The sequence below is a fragment of the Hyla sarda genome, chromosome 6 (assembly GCF_029499605.1).
Source record: "Hyla sarda isolate aHylSar1 chromosome 6, aHylSar1.hap1, whole genome shotgun sequence".
NCBI lineage: Eukaryota > Metazoa > Chordata > Amphibia > Anura > Hylidae > Hyla > Hyla sarda.
In genome coordinates this window covers 245,285,245-245,301,210 of record NC_079194.1, presented here as the reverse complement: position 1 = coordinate 245,301,210, position 15,966 = coordinate 245,285,245, and the positions used below count along the sequence as shown (strand labels likewise).

The window sequence follows — 15,966 nt, the reverse complement described above, 5'->3', positions numbered from 1 at the left end:
ACTGATCTCTCATCCTGATCACAGGCGTGTATTAACACGCCTGTGATCAGCATTATCGGCGCTTGACTGCTCCTGCCTGGATCTCAGGCACGGAGCAGTCATTCGTCGATCGGACACCGAGGAGGCAGGTAAGAGCCCTCCCGGTGTCCGATCAGCTGTTCGGGACGCCGCGATTTCACCGCGGCGGTCCCGAACAGCCCGACTGAGCAGCCGGGATACTTTCAGTTTCACTTTAGAAGCGGCGGTCAGCTTTGACCGCCGCTTCTAAAGGGTTAATACCGCACATCGCCGCGATCGGCGATGTGTGATATTAGCCGCGGGTCCCGGCCGTTGATTAGCGCCGGGACCCACGCGATATGATGCGATCCCGCTTCATATCGCGGGAGCCGGCGCAGGACGTAAATATACGTCCTGCGTCGTTAAGGGGTTAAAGGGAAACTGGAAAACTATTTTTTTTCTTTAATCAACTGGTGGCAGAAAGTTAAACAGATTTGTAAATGACTTCTATTAAAAAAAATCTTAATCCTTCCAGTACTTATCAGCTTCTGTATGATCCACAAGAATATTTTTTCTTTTTTGAATTTCCTTTCTGTCTGATCACAGTGCTCTCTGCTGACACCTCTGTCCATGTCAGGAACTGTCCGGAGCACAATAGGTTCGCTATGGGGATGTGCTCCTACTCTGGACAGTTCTTTAAATGGACAGAGGTGTCAGCAGAGAGCACTGTGGTCAGACAGAAAGGAAATTCAAAAAGAAAAGAACTTCCTGTCGAGCATACAGCAGCTGATAAGTATTGGAAGGATTAGAATTTTTTAAAAGAAATAATTTACAAATCTGTTTAACTTTCTGGCAGCAGTTGATTAAAAAAAATAAGTTTTCCAGCGGAGTACCCCTTTAAATCCCCTAGACTTCTATGGGATTCCGCACTCCCATTCTCACTTCTGAATTTCCGCTTGCGGAATTCCGCAAGAAGTGTGAATGGGATTGCAGAATCCCATAGAACTATATGAACTTTAATTTGAGGCGGAATTCCGCAATCGGAAACTCTGCCGTGTGAATAGACCCTTATTTTGTCTTCAAAGTCATAGGGGGAGATTTATCAAAACCTGTACAGAGGAAAAGTTGCTGAGTTGCCCATAGCAACCAATCAGATCCCTTCTTTCATTTTTCACAGGCCTTTTCAAAAATGAAAGAAGCGATCTGATTGGTTGCTATGGGCAACTCAGCAACTCTGATTAATCTCCCCCATAGTGTTACAATCTTTTCTTCAGTAGCTAAAAGTAACAACCAATATGGCTGCACTTCCTGTTGTCACTTTAGCAAAAGCAGAATGAACAAGGGTAGAGATATTCTTTGTAATACTACAGACATATTTACCACATTATGGTACTAAAATGAGTTTTCAACATTTTGCCAGAAATTTCCGTCTGACTCTCCTTGTCATGTAATTGGATAAACTTTTAGAGGCGTTACAAAAAGTACACAAAAAACACAAGTAACGTTAAAGGGGTACTCTGGCACTTAGACATCTTATCCCCTATCCTTTGGATAGGGGATAAGATGCCTGATCGCGACCCCCGTGATCTTTCAAGCCGCACCCCGTTTAAAATCAGTCCCCGGAGCGAAATCGCTCCGGGGACTGATTTTAAACGGGGTGCGGCGTGCAAGATCACGGGGGTCCCCAGCGGCGTGACCCCCTCGATCAGGCATCTTATCCCCTATCCTTTGGATTGGGGATAAGATGTCTAAGCGCCAGAGTACCCCTTTAAGGAATATTTAGAGGACTTTTCTATATTTTAGGTTTATTCCACAAGGAGCAAAGTGGCACAATACATGATATACCAGAAAGAATTTCGTTATCACCTGCTTGTTTCAGAAACATGTTCTTCACTCAGGTTTCCGATGCCTTGGTCTGGATTCTTAAGAAGCCTGACGTACTTCCTGAAAATGTCAGGGGGTGCCCGCACCCCATAAAAATTCTTCTTCCCGTCTTTAGATTTCTTAAAAAAAAAAAAAAAAAAAGGTCATATCAATACTTTAGAAAGTTATTGTAGTATAATAATGATGGAGCCTGCTGCTGATGACTGATCTATAATTCCTGTTATGTAAGACATGTATATTGCTGTGGATGGGATGTGGCTCTGCAGCAGCTAGGTTACATGCTTTCTCTGCATGGGGGGGGGACATGTAACCCTATCCATATACCCTATTATTGCTTTTGGATAAAATTACTCTTAAAGGACATCTGTAGCGGTACAAACACTTATCCCCTCTCTTCAAGATAAGGGACAAGTGTTTGATCACGGGGGGTCCGACCGCTGGGACCCCCTGTGATCTCCTGTACGGGGCCGCGGCTGTCCCATGCAGGGGGCGTGCCAGCCGCAGCATGATGTTGCAGCCAGCATGCCTCCTCCATACATCTCTATGGGAGAGGTGGGGAGGCAGCATTCGTGCCTCCCCGCATCCCCCATAGAACTGTATGGGGACGGGGAGGAGACGGGGAGGAGACGGGGCGTCACCGTCGACCTCTAGGTCAACGCTATGTCACCATGGGCGCTAATGCCGGCGCCTCGTTAGGGAGATCGAGGGTGGTCCCAGCGGTCGGACCCCCCGCGATCAAACACTTATCCCCTATCCTGTGGATAGGGGATAAGTGTAATTCCACTGCAGTTGTCCTTTAAAGGACATCTGCAGCGTGATTAACACTTATCTTCTATCCACAGGATAGGGGATAAGTGTTTGGACCCCCTGTGATCTCCTGTACGGGGCTGCGGCTCTCCCGTGCAGGGGGCGTGCCAGCCGCAGCATGACGTTGCAGCCGGCACGCCTCCTCCATACATCTCTATTGGAGAGGCGCGGAGGCAGCGTTCGTGCCTCCCCGTCTCCCCCATAGAACTGTATGGGGACGGGGAGGAGACGGGGCGTCGACGCTACATCACCATGAGCGCTAATGGCGGCGCCCCGTTAGTGAGATCGAGGGGGGTCCCATCGGTCGGACCCCCCCCCCCGCAATCAAACACTTATCCCCTATCTTGTAGATAGTGGATAAGTGTATATTGCACTGCAGTTGTCCTTTAAGCAGGTAAGAGATCCCATATAGTGATTTCCCAACTGAAGGATTTGGCTAGCCTGTTACACAAAATCCAAGAATAGAAACACTGAGCTGATTGGTTCCAAGAACAGCGCCACACTGGTCCTCAGGTTTTGTTTGGTATTAAAAGTTGGCTCTATTTACTTCAATTGAACTGAGCTGCTGAGGACAGGTGTGGTGCTGTTTTTGGAACAAAATAGCTATTTTTTTAATCCTCGAAAAAACCCTTAAAAGGTAAAAGTTTGTCATTTTTCAATATCATATAATAACCAAGGTTATTAGAGGGGTTTTCCAGGAAATAATTTTTTTTATATATATTATATCAACTGGCTCCAGAAAGTTAAACAGATTTGTAAATTACTTCTATTAAAAAATCTTAATCCTTCCAATAATTATCAGCTGCTGAAGTTGAGTTGTTCTTTTCTGTCTGGCAACAGTGCTCTCTGCTGACATCTCTGCTTGTCTCGGGAACTGCACAGAGTAGAAGAGGTTTGCTATGAGGATTTGTTTCTACTCTGGACAGTTCCTGAGACAGGTGTCATCAGAGAGCATTTTGACCGAAAAGAACAACTCAACTTCAGCAGCTCATAAGTACTGAAAGGATTTAGATTTTTTAATAGAAGTAATTTACAAATCTGTTTAACTTTCTGGAGCCAGTTGATATATATAACAGTTTTTTTTCTGGCTAACCGCTTTAAGTACATACCACGTGCTCACCAGTTGTCAAAGGATATCATATCTATAGATAGACAAGATGACACACTATATACTATTTCAGTATATATGTAGCAGGAGAATAGTCATGTTGAGACTTCAGATGTGGATGATTGGTAGTATCCAATCAGATAACAATATAGCCATGACACCCACAAGGGAAATATATAGTCAATTCAGGTAGAAGACAGACATGGTCGCACATCTACAATCTTGCACAATGATCTAATTGCTTCTCAGCATAATTTCAAAAACGAACAGGTTGTTAGTATATACGTTTTGATCAAAAAGTACAAAGCCCACTCGCCAAGTGGCGAGTGGGCTTTGTACTTTTTGATCAAAACGTATATACTAACAACCTGTTCGTTTTTGAAATTATGCTGAGAAGCAATTAGATCATTGTGCAAGATTGTAGATGTGCGACCATGTCTGTCTTCTACCTGAAATATATAGTCAGCCAACCCATTAGGAGGAGATATATACTTTTAATAAACCATATTTGTATATTTATGGATAGTAGACACATGATCAATTAGGATAAACACGCCCACATTTATAAAGGACACACCTTCAGTCGTGATGGACACACCCATCATTTGAGCATACGTTGCTCCAGAGACAGTCCGGATTGACACGAATAGAGGGAGGAACGGACGAAGGTCTCCAGGAAGTCCTGTACAGCCCTCCAGCACAAGAGGATGGCAGCTAGAGGAAGCTAACAGAGGCGGCCATCTTATAAGGACATTTCAAGATGGATCCACCATGCTGGATGAAGTACTTAGGGAGATATCCCAGCTGGTGAGAGAAGATTTATGGACATGCCTACATAACCCTCCTACATATATATGTATATATATATATATATATATATATATATATATATATATATTTACTCATGCTAAGGACTACCTGTACATGAAGATTTCTTGTTTTATGTACTGTCTGCTATGATGTCAAGAAGATGACAATAAATGTATGTGTTTTTTTATACAAACGATGAGCTCACTTTTTCCATGGTCAGACCGGGTTATAATTTTGCGTTCCCTTTATATTTAACAGTACCTCAGTGCAAAAAATGTTTATTTTCTTCTTTTTTTTTTTTTTTAAATCAACTGGTGCTAGAAAGTTAAACAGATTTGTAAATTACTTCCATTTAAAAAATCCTAATCCTTCCAGGATTTATCAGCCGCTGTATACTACAGATGAAGTTCTGTTCTTTTTGAATTTCCTTTATATCTGACTACAGTGCTCTCTGCTGACACCTCTGTCCGTGCCAGGAACTGTCCAGAGCAGGAGCAAATTCCCATAGCAAACCTCAGGACAGTTCCTGACATGGACAGAGGTGTCATCAGAGAGCAGTGTGGTCAGACTAGAAGGAAATTCAAAAGAAAAGAACTTTCTGTGGAGCATACAGCAGCTGATAAGTACTGTAAGGATTAAGATTTTTTAATTTACAAATTAAGTTAATACTGATTAACTTTCTGCCCCAGTTTATTTAAAAAAAAATATATATGTTTTTCACCGGAGTACCCCTTTAACTGATTCCATGAGCACTTGCTTTTTACTTCCTCTGGGTATAATAGCTAACTTAATTGGCCCTACACTTCAGACAGCTGTTGGCCAAATAAGTTTCCAGCCATCTCTCCTGCTACCCCATCCTCCCTCCATATACATGCACAGTTGTCTCAGATAAGCGTGCATGCATTGTGAATAGGGGGAGGGGAGTAAGTGGCTGCTATAGACCATTGTCAGTAGCTTATCTCCCCCATGAACAAAAGAATATGGGGGTGGAAATCCAGCTGCCTGATCTGTCTCTTCTCTGGCTCCTGCCCACTAGGATGACATGGGAGACCCCATACAGTTAAGTAGTCGACCAGTCTCACCCAAGGCTACACAGTCAATAATGTGTATGGCCATAGGCTTGGGCTGCCTTGGATCTTTTCACAAGCCATGATAAGATCAGTTTGCAAGACAAAGCCTGTTTGTTGATGGTCTCCATGTACAGTAGCAATAGTTCTGTTTCTACTTTGCACCTAGAAAGCAGGTTTTGTTGATTATATACTCCAAGAACTTCACTTTAGGGTATATATTAACACCTACAGGATCTGCTGCATATTTTATTCTACTCATTTTGCTACCCATTGACTTCAATGGGTAACGGCAAAATATGCAACAGATCCTCTATGTGTGAACCTACCCTCAAAGAAGAACTCTGGCTGGAGGGTTCTTTCTAATAATGGCCATTGTATGGGATATAAAAAATGAAACTTAGGCAGAATCATTGGGCGAGGCGGGACATTGTTGCGGCCAGCGATTCGCTGAGCTGCAGTTTAACACTTTGAGCACGGGTGCTTCCATAGACGACAGTTCACACTGCAGTTTTGAATGTCGCCGCGCCGCTTAGGATGCGGCGACACGGGCTGTTAGGGGTTAATTAATAAAGTATATGCCCAGCTGTATGGGAAGGAGATATGGTAGTCGGGCGGAGCCAGGTTTTTTGGATATAGGAGAATAAAAGTAAAACCCGTGACATTTGGGCATTGTTTGGTTCGGTTGTTTGGTGGCAATGCCACTGGGGTGTGGTGGTGTCTTGGTGGTTGTGGTAAAGTTGGAGTATCTGTGTACTTGGGTGCTTTGGTACTGACGTTCTTTTCTTTTAGGATAAGTCACAGCGTGGCGGAGAAATGGAAATTAGGATTTATGGAGGGGAGAGTGATTTGCCCGTCGAAGAGGGTGGCCGGCATATCGCTTACCTCCGAATTTTAGACTCAGAACTTTTGGACTCAAATGGCTATTTGAGAGGTTTTACCAAAATAAACGCTGTGGCCGACCCCCCAGTTGTCCAGCAAAAGGTTAATGGTTGTCAGTGTGTGTTTTCTTTAACATTAACATACAGCAGTTACAAGTTATAAAGCAGAAATAATACGGACAGTCCAGGTAGACGATCACTGCAGGGTACGGGAGCAGGACACTGGCAAAAAAAAACCTGACAGCCAACAGTTGGCAGGGCATGATGGGAGTTGTAGGTTCACAACTGTAGGTTGCAGAATCCCTATATATATATATATATAAACACGAAATAAACTTGCTCCGCCATTGTCCGGCTATATGTTGACAGATCAGTTTGTGTTGCTGTTAGGAATCTTGAGAAATGCTTTACCTTTATCTTGAAGCGCTTCAGTTCCAGTTCAGACATGTACTGCCGCCTCTTCTCCTCAGCCTCGCTGTCAAGAGATTTGCTCTCACACACCAGCACAAAGTCCCATTTCACCTCCTAACAAGAATCAGAACCAGATTAACTTCTCTATCTACTTCCTACTGTGTACACGCCGGATATGAGAGGAGTTGCCTTGTACATACATTGGCGTCAAATATTTTTGTTTTGTATTTTCTCTAAAATGACATAAATCAACACAATTCTTCTAGAAAGGACCTAATAATGACTCCTGATGACGATTCATATGCCTTTTGTACGGATACATACTATCAGACCTGGCCAATTGAAGTCAATGCGTACATTAGTGCAGCATGTTATCGGTTATACATGACCATAACCTAGATGGAAGCCAAACTATTTTTCTAGCAGACAGCTCCATTCTTATGTCAGGAGGGTCAGTTGTAAGAAAAGAGTGTAATGGGAAAATAGTGGCATTGCCCATACTGATCACCGTGGATGACCTCATCCCTGTGTGGCATTGATTTAAAGGGGTACTCCACCCCTAGACATCTTATCCCCTATCCAAAGGATAGGGGATAAGATGTCAGATCGCCGGGGTCCTGCTGCTGGGGACCCCTGGGATCTACCATGCAGTACCCACCTGTAGCGGCTTCCGGAACCGCTGGAGGTCCTCAGGCTGAGTCCATCTCGACCACGGGGACGCAAGACCGTGACGTAACGACTCCACCCCCGTGTGACATCACACCCCGCCCCTCAATGCAAGTCTATGGGAGGGGGCGTGACAGCTGGGGCGGGGTGTGACATCACACAGGGGCGGAGTCGTGACGTCACGGTCTTGCGTCCCCGTGGTCGAGATGGACTCAGCCTGAGGACATCCAGCGGTTCCGGAAGCCGCTACAGGTGGGTGCTGCATGGTAGATCCCAGGGGTCCCCAGCAGCGGGACCCCGGCGATCTGACCTCTTATCCACTATCCTTTGGATAGGGGATAAGATGTCTAGGGGCGGAGTACCCCTTTAAAACATGACTTCCTTTAGATTTAGAGGGGCTGCTTGGAATGAGAAAACGTGGGCACCTTCATCCAGAAAATTGCTACTCCTGACCGCAGTTTGTGTCGGCTTTTGCTGCTCATCTTTATTCTACTTAAAGGGGTACTCCGCCCCTAGACATCTTATCCCTTATCCACAGGGCTCAAGTCCTGCAGGAACGCATGGGAACCAAGTTCCTGCACTTTTTCCACAGCAGGAACACTTTTCCCATTAGCAGGAGTCCTGCAGGACCAACCCATATGTGTAAGAGTTCCCACGCTTTTTTTTCCAGGACTTGACCGCTGCCTATCCAAAGGATAGGGGATAAGATGTCTGATCGCGGGGGTCCTGCCGTTTGGGATCTCCACAATCGCGGGTGCGGCACCCCAGGTATCTGACTTACGATGCGGGGTGGAGACTCGTGACGGTCACGCCCTACTAATGATGTCACGGCCATGCCCCCTCAATGCAAGTCTATGGGAGGGGGCGTGACTGTCGTCACGCCCCCTCCCATAGACTTGCATTGAGGGGGCATGGCCGTGACATCAGGAGCCCCCGTTGCTGCACCCAACGCTCTAAACAAACACAGGGTGCAGCAGAGGAGATCATGGGGGTCCTCAGAGGCAGGACCCCCACGATCAGATATCTTATCCCCTATCCTTTAGATAGGGGATAAGATGTCTAGGGCGGAGTACCCCTTTAATGGATCTGAGCAACAGGACCAGACCAACGTATAGTCAGGTGTGGCACAGTATTTATTTTTAACTTTAAGTTCAGCTGACAGTGGTACGGTCATTGAAAACAACTTTAGACATGTTCAGACACATCAAAAGCTGTTGGGTGCATCGGGTCTCACTCCTGAGACCTGCTGCGATCTTGAGTTATTAGCCAGGTGACACTGCACTCCGCTCCCCAGCCGGCCAAGATATCCGTACATTTCCTTTGCATAGATTTCTATACAGAGATCTCCCGACCGGCCAGGGAGCAGAGCGCAATGCAACCGTCTTCCCTGGCTATTAACTCATAATGGCAGCGGGTTTCAGAAGTGGGACCCCGTGCAACCAACAACCTTTGACATGTCTGATTGACAGACTGTAATGTTTTAAGAATTCCCCAAATTTATCAAGGAGTATCGTGCTGGTTGATAACTTTGTCGCATTCTTAGACTGTCTAGACTAAGTTTATACCCAACTAATAATTTGCACATTTTTTGGTGCGTAGTGTTGCATTTAGGCCACACCCCTTTTACCAATGTCACGTCCCCTTTTGACAAAGCCATGCTGACCATGGAAAATTCACTGCAGCTCAACCCTGCAGCAGGACACCCGCAGGTAATCTGCCCCTGTGAACATACCCTAAAGCTCCTAAATGCGCTGAAGCCATGAGGTGGAAAGAACTGCCTGTAGAGCTCAGACATTGGATTGTGTGGTGCTAGAGATCTGGAGATGGGTTAAAAACATTTCTGCTGTGTTAAATGTTCACAGTGGCCTCCATAATTCTTCAATGGAATAAGTTTGGGACAACCAGAACTCTTCCTAGAGCTGGCTACTACACCAAATTTCGGGGGAAAAGGGCCTTGGTAAAAGAGCTGACCAAGAATCCAATACTCACTCTGGCTGAGCTCAACAGATCTTGTGTGCAAATGGAAGAAACTTATGGCAGAGTGGCCAGAAAGAAGCTTCTCCTCAGTAGAAGCCAAATAAAAGCCTCCTGGGGTTTGCAAAAAAGCACCTAAAGGACTCAGACTGTGAGAAACAAGATTCTCTGGTCCGAGGAAACCAAGAATGGACTTTCTGGCCTCAATTCTAAGAATCATGTCTGGAGGAAACCCGGCACTGCTCATCATGGGTTCACCACTAGAACCACTAAATAATATTTAACTGCACTGAAATATAAATAAAAGGCACTGAAGGTTTAGGGTCTCCACGGCTATACAGTAGGACCCGAGAACACACTTAGCAGAACAGTCTGTAGTAATTCTTCATTGATATGGATTAGAATAGTTTCACCTAGCTGAAAAGAGCCATCTAAATCATATAGGGGAGATTTATCAAAACCTGTGTAGAGGAAGAGTGGTGCAGTTGCCCATAGCAACCAATCAGATTGCTTCTTTCATTTTCCTCTTTAGAGGCCTGTGGAAAATGAAAGAAGCAATCTGATTGGTTGCTATGGGCAACTGCACCACTCTTCCTCTGCACAGGTTTTGATAAATCTCCCCAATATTGTTTACATTATTTACTGTATGTGTCTTATTAACTTGGCTCCTTGGTGCCATGTTGTATCCTCCTGTTAGAGACCTAGCTGTGCTGAGGGGGCAGGGGTTGGAGATTTCGTCAAAACTACTTTGCCTTTTATTGAGTGGAGGCCTACTTTTAAAATGTTACCAAATGCCACCTGCTGGGAAGTAGCCCAGAAGTGTGTGGAGGTCTGAGTATAAGATATACTTCTGCCAGCTGCCACGTAGGTAGGTGTCCTATTGTGGTGACCCACGGTGATAGCGGGACAACGGGATGTAGTGGTGTAGGTGGATGGGGCAAGATGGTATTAACCCCAGGGGCAAGGTGTTATGAACCCCTAAGGTTCGTGACGCCAGAGTGGTTTTTGGGTACTGGAACCACCCAAACGGTATCTCCACTCTTCCAATAGCTAGGCAGTGAAAATGAGAGTCCACAACCAAGTTATGGTTTAACAGAGGTCAGATAATAACACCTATCTTCACAGCTAGGCCAGAATCCCAGAGAGGTGGCCAGGAACACAGAAGGACCTCGCAGCTTTCTATTACCTGTAATAGACTTTAGATAATTGACTTGAGGCTAGACTGGACTGTAGATAGTGACAGCAGACATAGACTTGACTTACTGGAATGACTGTAGATAGTGACAGCAGACATAGACTTGACTTACTGGAATGACTGTAGATAGTGACAGCAGACATAGACTTCACTTACTAGAATGACTGTAGATAGTGACAGCAGACATAGACTTCACTTACTGGAATGACTGTAGATAGTGACAGCAGACATAGACTTCACTTACTGGAATGACTGTAGATAGTGACAGCAGACATAGACTTCACTTACTGGAATGACTGTAGATAGTGACAGCAGACATAGACTTCACTTACTGGAATGACTGTAGATATGAGGCCTTCCAGGTACTGGACACTAGACCTGAGATCTCTGGTGTTTGCTGGGCTCAGTAAAGTGATGGAAGAGAGAGAATTGTAATGGCCACCCCCTTATATAGAGGGGGCTGAGCCAAAGCCCATTGGTCAAGCTGCAGGTCATGTGTTAAGGTGGTGTCCTCTGGGTAACATGTGATAACATAAACATGACATGTGACATCTCACCGGTCCTTTAGATGACATCTCACAGGTCCTTTATACTAACTATACATTAATACACTGACTACAATTCTATTACAATATTGTAACAGCAGGGGAGACACTGCAGGAGAGCCCCCAGGTCACTAAGGGACCCAACCTGACATGGCCTAAGTGTAGTACAGGACCATGTCCTGTACTAGGACATCACACTATACCAGGAGGAGATCTGCACGGATAGGTGTACGCCACATACACATCCAGTGTTATATAGGGGAGAACTCATATTGTGTACCTACTTCTATTTTTTTCAATTCCAATCATTTTTTTTAGATGATACAAAGTATAGTCTGAATTAAAAAAAACATGAATTGTCCAAAAAGGAAATGGAAACAAAATATTAAACTCATTATACTCACTGCGAAGATCATTGGATCCAAATGTAGCAAATGCTCCTGCCACGGCGTTCTCACGGGTTCCTGGGGAAACAATCGTTACATTTAGTATAGGAATACAATTTGTACACTAAATAGTAAAAACTACAGTGATCCCTCAACTTACAATGGCCTCAACATACAATAGTTTCAACATACAATGGTCTTTTCTGGACCATTGTAACTTGAAACCAGACTCAACATACAATGTACAGACAGTCCAGATCTGTGAAACGCGTCAATGGCTGGAGGTACTGACCAATCAGAATGGGCAATTTACAGGTAAAACCCCTGTATTACTGAAGTGTATGCACTGACTGGTGTCTGGTAGCGCCCCCTACAGTACAGGGAGGGATTACATGTTCTGTACTACTCTTTACCTGTATTACTGAAGTGTATGCACTGACTGGTGTCTGGTAGCGCCCCCTACAGTACAGGGAGGGATTACATGTTCTGTACACTTTACCTGTACCAGGGTTAGCTGCTCCTTTGGACACCAGGTGAGGGCGGCTCCATGTTACTTTTTTAGGACATTGCGTGTTCTGTACAGGACCTGGAAGAAGCTCCTGTCCTCTACATAGACCAGTTTTTCCCAAACAGGGAGCCCCCAGCTGTTGCAAAACTACAACTCCCAGCATGCCCGGACAGCCTTTGGCTGTCCGGGCATGCTGGGAGTTGTAGTTTTGCAACAGCTGGAGGCTCCCCGCTTGGGAAACACTGACATAGACACTGATTTACAGCTCCCAGCAGATCTTTCTTACTTTTATATGTAAGGATTTGCTTTATCTATATTAGTTATCTACTTATTTATCTTTAATCCTCACTTTTTCCTATTTTTGGATGTCATTTTGGTGCCTTTAGAACCAATTACCAGGTTTCCATAGAGTTCTGGTCTCAACATACGATGGTTTCAACATACAATGGTCGTCTCAGAACCAATGAATATTGTAACTTGAGGGACCACTGTATTTTCTTATTTAAACACAAACATTGAATATTTTTCTATAGAAGCATTAGTTCTTGATACAATCCTGTATGAATGTAATATATTTCAGTAAAATCTTACATTCAGTATACAGTAGTTACATAGGGAGAGATTTATTAAAACCTGTGCAGAGGAAACGTTGACCAGTTGCCCATAGCAACCAATCAGATCACTTCTTTTGTTTAAGAGGCCTTTGAAAACTGAAAGAAGCGATCGGATTGGTTGCTATGGGAAACTCAGCAACTTTTCCTCAGCACAGGTTTTTGATATCATTTTAATAATCTAGTTTAAAGGAAACCTGTCACCAGCATTTCTTTATGTTTAAAGGGGTACTCCAGTGAAAAACCTTTTTTTTTTATCAATTAGTGCCAAAATGTTAAATTTGTAAATGACTGCTAGTACTTATCAGCTGCTGTATACTACAGAGGAAGTTCTTTTATTTTTGAGTTTCTTTTCTGTCTGACCACAGTGCTCCCTGCTGACACCTCTGTCTGTCTCAGGAACTGTCCAGAGCAGGAGAAAATCCCCATAGCAAACCTCTCCTGCTCTGGACAGTTCCTGACATGGACAGAGGTGTCAGCAGAGAGCAGTGTGGTCAGACTGAAAATAAACTCAAAAAGAAATGAACTTCCTCTGTAGTATACAGCAGCTGATAAGTACTGGAAGGGTTACGATTTTTAAATAGAAGTAATTTACAAATCTGTTTAATGTTTTGGCACCAGTTGATTAAAAAATAATAATAAAAAATCACCGGAGTACCCCTTTAAACTACTGGCATGATGCTGTATGGGGTGTATACAGATTTTTTTGATATACCTGCTCTATTAAACACCCGGAAAAAAAAATATAGCTTTATTGCAGTGCACACTATATGCAAATATCCTTTCTTGAGTCACCTTGAAGTCTATTGTGGTTCATTATGCGACTCAAGGATTTCTATTTAGGAAACGGGGGAAAAAATGCCAGAAAAATCGCCAATGCTAACCCAAGAATAAAACTCCATTGCATTATTTTTTCTCCCAAGAATTTAACCAACAAAACGCTATAGTCTCAACATGCTGCAATTTTGGAATACTTCCACTGAGCCCAAAAACACAGAAAAACACCAAAGATTCAGATATCCCTATTGACTTTCAGCTAAGATCTGGCCATTGCAAAAAAAAAAAATGCTGCCATTCGTGGCTTTTTTGGGTGTATTTTGAAAAAAAAAAAAAACACACACACAAGTGGAAATCTAGCCTCAGTGATATGCTTTACGGAAAGCTATGTGGCACAGGAGAGAGGCAGGATGATTATCTCCAGACCCTATTCTTTGTATGGTGCAGAATTGTAGGCATGCTCTGTGACCTGTGCAGAGGTCTACTGTCCTCTTTATCTGCTGGTGTCTCCTCCTTATCATAGAACAGGAAGTCTCAGCTTAAATTTAGGCCTAGTGGTCAAAAATTTAAACTACAAGATTTCAGGATTATTTCAGAAGATAGACCAGTATTTCCCAACCAGTGTGCCTCCAGCTGTTGCAAAACTACAACTTCCAGCCACGGGTGAATCCAGAGTCTAGTCTCTGGAGGGGCACTATCAGAGTATCGTGACACGCCCCCTCCCATAGACTTGCATTGAGGGGGCGTGTTGTGACATCACAAGGGGCATGGCTGTAATGTCACAACCCCTGCAGCCCGCACCAAGAGTTCGGAACAAAATGTTCCAAACACTGGGGCAGTGGAGTACCCCTTTAAGTACGCAGCTTAGTTCCCCCACACTAGGTAGGCAGCATAGTTCCCCACACTAGGTAGGCAGCATAGTTCCCCCACATTAGGCTGGCAGTATAGTTCCCCCCACATTAGGCTGGCAGTATAGTTCCCCCCACATTAGGCTGGCAGTATGTTCCACCATATAAAACCTTGATTTAAACAATAGGTCATTTTCTGATGACACTTAAAGTGTACCTGTCTTTTAAAAAAAAAGAAAACTTTGACATGTCCCTTCTCATCCTCATCTATGTAGTCTATCGTCTATAGCTATACAACTTATGGCCCAACTTAGTGTGAATTATCCACATCTGTTGTTTTAACCCCTACATATTTAGTGAGATGGAACCTGTGTGTTTTCTTCTTGTGTGCTCAGAAATGCGATAAAGGGAGGAATCCCGAAAGCTTCTCTACAAAATACTGTTAGTCCAATTTAAAAAAAAAAGTATTACAAGATTCTGCAACATCCTATGATTTTGCATTTGCATCTTGGGTCAAGAAAAAGCACAGTTTGCTATCACTACTGAACGGAGTGCTGCTGGTTCTTGTATTTGGATTTCACTTTACAGTCTGCAGCTGGGACTGGCTTTTTATCTGATTGCACCCTTGGCTTCCTGCATAGCTTTGGGTTGTGCTGCTTTTGCACTTGCTGATATATACAGTGCTCAAAAAAATAAAGGGAACACTAAGATAACACATCCTAGATCCGAATGAATGAACTGATCGTATGAAATAATTTCGTCTTTACATACTTGAATGCGCTGACAACAAAATCACACAAAATTATCAATGGAAATCAATTTTATCAACCCATGGAGGTCTGGGTATGGAGTCACACTCAAAATCAAAGTGGAAAACCGCACTACAGGCTGATCCAACTTTGATGTAATGCCCTTAAAACAAGTCACAATGAGGCTCAGTAGTGTGTGTGGCCTCCATGTGCCTCTATGACCTCCCTACAATGCCTGGGCATGCTCCTGATGAGGTGGCGGTCTCCTGAGGGATGTCCTCCCAGACCTGGACTAAAGCATCCACCAACTCCTGGACAGTCTGTGGTGCAAAGTGGCGTTGGTGGATTGAGCGAGACATGATGTCACAGATGTGCTCAATCGGATTCAGTTCTGGGGAACGGGCAGGCCAGTCCATAGCATCAATGCCTTCCTCTTGCAGGAACTGCTGACACACTCCAGCCACATGAGGTCTAGCATTGTCTTACATTAGGAGGAACCCAGGGCCAACGGCACCAGCATATGGTCTCACAAGGGGTCTGAGGATCTCCTCTCGGTACCTAATGGCAGTCAGGCTACCTCTGGCAAGCACATGGAGGGCTGTGCGGACCCCCAAAGAAATGCCACCCCACATCATTACTGACCCACCCCCAAACTGGTCATGCTGGAGGATGTTGCAGGCAGCAGAATGTTGTCCATGGCGTCTCCAGACTCTGTCACATCTGTCATCTGTGAAGAGCATCT

At 44.3% G+C, this 15,966-nt stretch overlaps 1 protein-coding gene across 8 annotated transcripts in view; it reads right to left on the bottom strand.

Moving 5' to 3' along the window:
- Nucleotides 1–15,966, bottom strand: part of ANO9 (anoctamin 9) — a 68,402-nt gene that overhangs the window by 35,843 nt on the left and 16,593 nt on the right. For 4 of the 8 annotated variants that reach the window (XM_056528446.1, XM_056528444.1, XM_056528447.1 and 1 more), the window contains exons 2-4: nt 11,750–11,809; nt 6,966–7,079; nt 1,864–2,000 (exon numbers count right to left, since the gene is read on the bottom strand). In XM_056528446.1, the coding sequence (XP_056384421.1) occupies nt 1,864–2,000; nt 6,966–7,079; nt 11,750–11,809 (311 nt within the window). Of the gene's footprint in view, nt 1–1,863; nt 2,001–6,965; nt 7,080–11,749; nt 11,810–12,588; nt 12,608–12,830; nt 12,888–14,946; nt 14,977–15,966 lie in introns of those variants that run through there. The other 4 variants (XM_056528445.1, XM_056528449.1, XM_056528452.1 and 1 more) reach the window with 4 other exon arrangements.